Source organism: Ictidomys tridecemlineatus, chromosome 14, assembly GCF_052094955.1.
Source record: "Ictidomys tridecemlineatus isolate mIctTri1 chromosome 14, mIctTri1.hap1, whole genome shotgun sequence".
Lineage (NCBI taxonomy): Eukaryota > Metazoa > Chordata > Mammalia > Rodentia > Sciuridae > Ictidomys > Ictidomys tridecemlineatus.
The window spans coordinates 39,325,074-39,332,572 of NC_135490.1; the positions used below are offsets into that span (position 1 = coordinate 39,325,074).

Sequence of the window (7,499 nt, forward strand, 5' to 3'; positions counted from 1 at the left end):
TATTTTTCTTCCTGGAAAGCAAAAGAGATCAAACACCTGTGCTTGCTGAAACCTACGGCCTGTGACATGGATGCAACAAGCTGCACTCAGCCTGTGGAGCTGAAGCTGGAACCACTTTTCAAAGCTGCAGGCAGCAGTGATGGTTCCAGAGCTCCATGGTGGCCAGTCACTAGGGCAGTGGCTCCTTCAGAAGGCCATTCCAGAATAATCTCAGCTTGGCTTCACCAACCTTTTCTTGGTTTCTGTCCATTTTCCAAACTAGGTCCTCCAATCTTTTCACAGACTCAATGAATTACATTTATGAAGTTCTCTGCCCAGTTTCACCCAAGTCACAAGCCCTGGGCTGACAGCAGAGTAAAAGTGGCCCAACCAAGCATCATGTAAGAAGCATGGGAGCTAAAACAACTACCCAGTTGGAAGCGCGGGGCAAAAACTGCTGGTCATAAACTACCTCTGAGATATACATACATACATACGTGTGTGTGTGTGTGTGTGTGTGTGTATTAAGATTTATAACATGACTTAAATTCATCATTACCTAAGAGTCCCATCAGTCTCTGCATTTTCTTTACTAATTGCCCTTTCACATTGGTCCAAAACCAATACCCAGGTTCCCAGGAGTGCTGTGTCTCATCTTCCATTTCTGCTCTCCTACCACTCACCCAGAAGGGTCATTCTGAAAGGTAACACCTCTTGCCTCCTGCCCAAGCTGGCAAAGCCTTGAGGTTTTGTATTCTTTCCCACAGGCAATTTTTTTTTTCTTGGCTCTTAGGAAAAGATCTCTATTAAGCTCTCTCTAAGTCATTTCTAGGGAGGAAAACACTTGGCATATAACAAGGGGTCAATGAATGGTTTTGAATGAACCTTCTGCAAGCTTCACAAGTTGACTCCTTTCTAACCCTGTGGACACGCCTTCCCTAGAGACAATTACCTTGATTTAAGAAATCTCCCTCAGCTTTTAATTACTAGAAGCCTGCACCTATTGAATGGCATGAATGTCATTTTCAGGAAGCTTTGGAAAGCAAACCTTGCTACAGTAAGCCTTAGTTTAAATTGAGTTCTGACAGCAAGATCCTATTCTGTATTTATTTCCACCATGTAACTGGATGTTCTCATACTCCAAAGAGGTTAAATAAAAGTAAGTAAAAAAAAAATCACAAAAAGATTAGTTTATTTAATATTTGCTGAGCATCCCTACATGCTAAGTCTATGGTAATTGCTTTATATAAATTATCTCTAATAGAAATTAAACAAACAGTAATGACGTGTTGTCTAGTACAGCAAAAGAAAAATAATTTGGTGGCACACTAAATGGAACCAAGAAAAAATTAAGTAGCATCTTTTCTCCTATGTCTCTCCCTCCCCCTGAACCATTTCTATTAATGTCAAATGTAGTATAGTATCAAGAATTTGGAACATATCTTAGGTTGCACATTTGAATTTTAGATTTGAAGAAATGTTGAGATTTTAAACCCTTGGTCCATAAACTTCAACTTTTAAAATATTTAACAATATCAAGAAAAATCACAGAATATATATTTTTGGCAATATTATTGCCAATAAGAAATCATGTTTAAAAGAACTTGGGAATCAAATGTTTTCTATGCATCATTTTTCTATGTATGTGCCTTCTGTTTAATTTTAAATTATTTTACTACATATAGATAGTAACATCTATATTCCCAAGGTCATCTGTCTGCTCTTAAAAAAAATAAAGAAAAAAGCCTTAATGTCCTACATAGTTTATAAAGTGATAATTCACAAATAATAATAATGTTCCTTTCTGCATGGCTCGAAATCATTTCCTGCTGGAAGGCACTTTAGAGACCCTTCAATCTCCATCTTTGAACTTGCAATGGCCTTGAGTTAATGGTAGATCACAGCTTAATAGAATATGAAGTTTTATATATTTTATCCTCAGAGATACTTGTTTGCATGAAAAATAGAAAACACAATTATATACCTACCAAACTGATTCTTAAGTTTGTGGATTACTTCTTTTAATTCTTAAATATCTCCAGTAATGTGTACAATATAAGAGGTTGCAATCATTGCTGAGGAATGTTTATTAAGAAAGACCATTTTGTGAATGAATTAAAGCCTCAATGCTCTAATGGTATAAATTCTAACATACCCCAAAAGTCAGCAAATATCTGATTTGCCAACTATTTTTGTCAATAAAGTTTTACTGGAACACAACCACGGCCAATTTAAGTATTTTCTATGGCTGCTCTCTACCACATGGCTAGCAAAGCCAGAAATATTCACTCTTTGGCCCAAACTATATAGCCTTCTAAAACTCTGAAATCATTGTATAAAGGCTATTAGCTTACTTTCAGAGCTGTGTTAATTCTTACTAAACAACAACGAGAGTATTAAAAAGACCTGCTATACAAATTCACTGGGTTGGGAGATTTGGTGAGGTGTTTGGTAAGAAGGGAGACATTTTGATATGTGTGCCACAGCAGTGAAAGTCACAGCTGACACCTTCACTGGGTAACTTGGGAACAGGCGGAACTTGTAGCAACTTTGAACATTAAACTGCTTCATCCATGATACAGGAAGAGGTTGGCCTAGATGACCTCGGAACTTGTCGTTCTTCATGATTTTGTAAAAATGACTTAAGTAAAAGCATAAGCAAACATGGAAATGTGAGTACACAACACAACAGTCAATGTCTCCTAGCACCTGCCCATAAAGAGAGCAGAGAAGTAATACACTATAGAAAAAATGGAAACCAAAATGGTTACACGAGAATATGTGGAGGTTATTATAATACTCTAGCAAGTTTTTAGTAAATCTGAAATTATAACAGAATGAAAGTTTAAAAATAGTCACAACAATTTAAATTTTAGCATTTAAAAGGAAAACTTCAATTACCTTCTACAATAAGCAAAGTTAAACTAATAACTACCACAGAAGATTCTGTGAAACATATAAATAGGGTTCAGTGTGTCCACCAAATCAGACATATCTGAGGCTACGAATCACCCTTGCTCCTCTAGTTCTGTGTCTTGAAGTACCACCTTACAAATTTTTCCCTTTGAATTACGGAAAACAAGATAGCTAATAATTAAAGGAATTTAAGATGAAAAAGAAGCCAGGATACCTGAAACACTTGACGGTCACACTATCAGTATATCCCATATATTTTACATATACACATATTCCAAAAAGATAAGAGTTATTTTTATACAATACAAACATGAAGAAAAAAAATATGCTAACTGAAAAAGTGCCTAGAGAGCCACACACATGCACACAGTTAAATATAGAAACTAACTGTAATGAGGAATCATTATCTCCAGTTTCCAAGGATACCAGGATAAGCACTACTCCTAAATTGCAGTTCACTCAGCAAAGGGCACACAGCAATTTATATTCAGGGTCATCTCTAGCTGACAGCAGATGTGAAAGGAAGGACCAGGGTAAATCACCTTGTTTGTTGGAGACCTCCTCTACTTTCCAGCCCCTGACCCACCCGCCTCTGGTCCCAACCCTGGCCAATGTTTTATATGAGAAAAATTTTAAAATATGACTATAAATAGCAATTTCCAAGAGGGGGAAAAACTCCACAAAGGACAGGGCAAAATAAGATGTGATTAATGCTGGGAGTGGGGGTGGGAGCTGGCATTCCATTTTCTTTGTTTGTGAAAAGCAGCAGAGGCTGGTTTTGTGCAACAGTCTAGTTGCCATCTTTCCCAATGCCTAGAAAAGAATTATACAGTTAATCTCAATTTCACACCCAACCAAGGCTATGCAAGGCTTTTGGGTTCACCATTCCTAAACTGTCCAAGTCTCTAGAATCAAATACAGCTTCAATTTATCTGTCTTCCAGACCCTAGGATCTAGACTTTTTTATGATTACTTCCTTTTGTGTTTCTATGGCAATAAAAAGGTGAAAACTACTTTCTGACAACCTAGGGGATATTGCCTCAGAATCCTTTGTTTGTTTATTCAAGATCATTTGTTTATTTTTCCTGGTACTGGAATCAAGATCATTTATTGATTGCTTTCACTTTGGGAGGCATTTGTGCCAAGCCAAGTAGGCAGTCACGAGCTGTGGTAAGAGACTTAGGATCACGAGGTCAAGTATCAATGACAGACCTTCACTTAGGTAGTATAAAAAGAGGTATTCTCCCTCTTAGTCAAAATGTCAATTATGAAAATAGTGATGTGGATTTTATGGTACGTTAAGTTTGTCTTTAAACATAAAGTATATATAAAAATATGGCCCATATATAACAGAAATTCCTCACCCATCACCAGTCTATCCAATACAGCAAGACCTCCCATGTTGCATCTGGTACCTGTTAGAGAAGAAAAGCTCTTTCTGCCTTCAGATGTTTCCTCCTGATGGACACGACACTGTGCCAGGCTAAGCTTCTTAGCCTAATGTGATAATACAGGAAAATAAGCTGCCTGTTTGGAAAAAGAAGGCCTTCTAGGACTTTCCTCCTGTACACCAACTAATTGATATTTTTACTGTTTCTACAAGGTGAAGGAATAAAATACAGCAAAGATTCCTAGTGGGTTATGTAACATACAGAGTGTATAGCAATAAGGCAAGCTATTTTAATATTAACTACTAATATAAAATGCAATGCTTTTTCCTCACTTTCTTTCTATACATTATACATGATTGGAATACCACATATCCAGAAGAATTGTCATGAAGATGTCAGTACAGCCCAATCTTTTTTTTTTCTTTTTTATTTTTGTACATAGTCTCACTTTTTTACTTTTTGGATTAAGATTGTTTTTAAAGCTAGTAAACAAAGTACTAAGTGCAGATTTCAAAACTATTAAAAACTATATGAAATGGGAAGCTAGTCTCAATTCTCTTAAAAGTTATGTCAGCAATTATTTTGGTGTATTATTCGGACCCTATTTCTCACAGGGATAACATTTTGAGGTAAGAATCGGTCTCAACCTTGAACCTTTAAAAATGCTGAAATGCTACTAAATAGGGTATTTATCTAATCTTTTCCTCTCTTCCACCCAACGCTAATGCTTATAGAGCAAAAACACTTTGCTAGGAGGAACAGCAGACACAGAAAGCATCCACAAGTTACTGGCAGAAAGACTGCCCTCTGTTTTAACGTTTTATTTTTTCCGATAACCCAGACCAGCTTTCACAAAACCTCTGAAGGTAGAAGCCAGTATAACTGCATTTCCTGCTTGTGCATAACCAACTTAAGGAAAAAAAAAAAAGTATTCCCATTGAAAGTACCCCTACCCACCAATTCAGGAGCCTCAAACTTGGACTGGAGCCATTTGACACTGCTGATATCAAAACCTCACGTGATTTCCCCATCCCCATTAGCCTCACTTTGAAGTAATGGTCCTGTGTATTGCATGTCTTCAAAAATACTTTTTAGCAGCTCATCCCCCTCCAACTCTTCTTAACTAGAAAGTATCCAACTGACAATTCTCAAATCATAAAGGCAGCTAAAACGCCCTTGAGCGCTGTCACAAATTTTTTAAAAAGTGGATTCATGACAGCCAGCAAAGGACCTGCCACCAGAGGCCATCCCTACATGGGTTAGGCGCATCTCGGATCCGGAGCCCAGCTTGGAGCCCTCCAGCCTCCCGGGTCACCTCCCGGCCTCACTTCTTGGTGGAGGCTGCGGGCAGCTGAGCCCACAGTTGTTGCTGATACAGTCCTCCCCATGTAGGGGGTGTGGCTGGAATGGCGGTGCTTAGGGAAGGCAGCAGGGGTGCTGGGCTGCGTGTGCCCGGGGAGGAGGTGACCCGGTAACCCCAAGGTTGTAAGGGGAAGGCGAGCGTAAAGCCAGTGTGAGAAGGTTGCCCGGAGGCTGCTCAGGGCCTCGGTGTCAGCGGAGATGCTGCTAGTCCCAGCTCCCGGGGCGCAGGGGAGAGCGGGTGGGGAGAGTGGAAGTGCGGCTGAGTGGGCTGGGCTCCCGGAGTCCCGGGACTGTCACGATGGGCCGCGAGGGCGAGGGGTGAGGGGAGAACGGGGAGGCTGTGGGCAGGCTGGTGCCCTCCCTGCGGGACCGGGGGTGGGCCGGAGTGCTGGCCAGCGCGAGAGGCGCGCACTCACCTATGCACAGCTGGACGGCGTAGGCGTAGTAGGACCAGCCCAGCAGGAGGCTGATGAAGACCACCGGGATCCAGTAGAGCACCCGCCGGCACCGCCGCCAGATGCTGCCCGGGCCCGAGGGCGCCATCTTCCAGCCGCATCCACCTGCCCAGCTCTGCCGCCGCCGCCGCCCGCGGGCCTGGCTACGGGGCGGGCTGGCCGCGCCCGGCGCCCCAGGCGGGACGGGCCCGGGGGCGGCGGCCGGTTGAGCTGCGGCCACTGCCGCCGCCGTGGCGCTAACTCCCCATCCCGCAGCCACGAGCCAGCGCCGCGGACTCCCGGCTGCTCAGCCCGGCGGAGGCGGCGGCTGCGAGAGGAGGCCGAGGGGGAGGAGGCCGAGGAGGAGGAGGAGGCGGGAGGCTCCGCTCCGCCCCCGCCCCGTCGCTCCCGCCTCGCCGCCTCCCTCGGCGCGGCCGCTGCGCCCTCGGGCGGGCTTTCTGGGGACTCCGGGCGTCTCCGCGGCGCTCAGGGGGCCCTTCGCGGCCCGCGCTCCCTCTCGCCCCTGGGTACTTGAGAGGCACCCGGGGAGGGAGGGAAAGTTGCCCACCTTGGCCCCACTGCCTCCGGGTTTGATCCTGAATTCCGGGGTAAACAGGTGGAAGTGGGAGCTCCGGGGCTCCTTGGCCTTGCTCTCTGGGGGTTGGGGTTAGATCACCGGGTGACCCTCCCCAGGCGCCCGCCTCTCGGGGAAGTTGGGAAGCGGGAGCTGCTACACTTTGCATCGAAGGCGCGCGGGGAAGGGGAGACAAGGGCGACCCTGCAGACCTGGGAAGCTGGCCCTCTGCACCTGCCCTGGGCTAGTAGGGACCGGTGGCCCATCGCCATAAATGCGCCATTAGAAGGTCTGTGGGCGCTGAGGCCAATGTCCTTGCATCCTTCTTGGAACATACTCGATTCAAGTAGTGGGCGCCAGCAAACGTGGAGGACAGAGAGGGTGCGCCAGGTTCTTGACTTGTGAAGATACTGTTTGGCTGTGAGAAAGATTACTTTGTCTACTGCATGGACTGGAAGTTTTCTTTTTCTTTTTGGGGTGGTGGTGGTGGTGGTGTCAGAAATGCACCACTAAAGGGGGTTGCAGAGTGGTCTTCCTTAGGGTGTGTCAGGGGATGTGAAGCCAGGAAAGAGCATTTTAGTTTGAGAATCCAGAGACCACTGGAATTAGTAACGGAAGTTATTTACTCCGAGTATTTTAACTCTTTTGCTAAATTATTTCATGATTGTTAGAGTATCCATTACCAGTACCCCTTCCCAAGAGCCTGATGGTTCCTCCTGGCACTCTTTTCCTCCACCCTTTTGTTACTACAAAGTTTTCTTTTGTTGTGGCGATTCTAAATTTAGCATATAGTTGCTTCTTAAGTGATTGCCTAAAACACTGGAAGGAAACCTAAGGGTAGTT

At 44.0% G+C, this 7,499-nt stretch overlaps 1 protein-coding gene across 1 annotated transcript in view; it reads right to left on the minus strand.

Moving 5' to 3' along the window:
- Zdhhc2 (zDHHC palmitoyltransferase 2) overlaps positions 1-6,298 on the minus strand; it is a 65,857-nt gene extending 59,559 nt beyond the window's left edge. The window contains exon 1 of the mRNA XM_005330796.4: positions 6,065-6,298. Within this exon, the coding sequence (XP_005330853.2) occupies positions 6,065-6,191 (127 nt within the window). The 5' untranslated portion in view covers positions 6,192-6,298. The remainder of the gene's footprint in view (positions 1-6,064) is intronic.
- Positions 6,299-7,499: the final 1,201 nt, after the last annotated feature.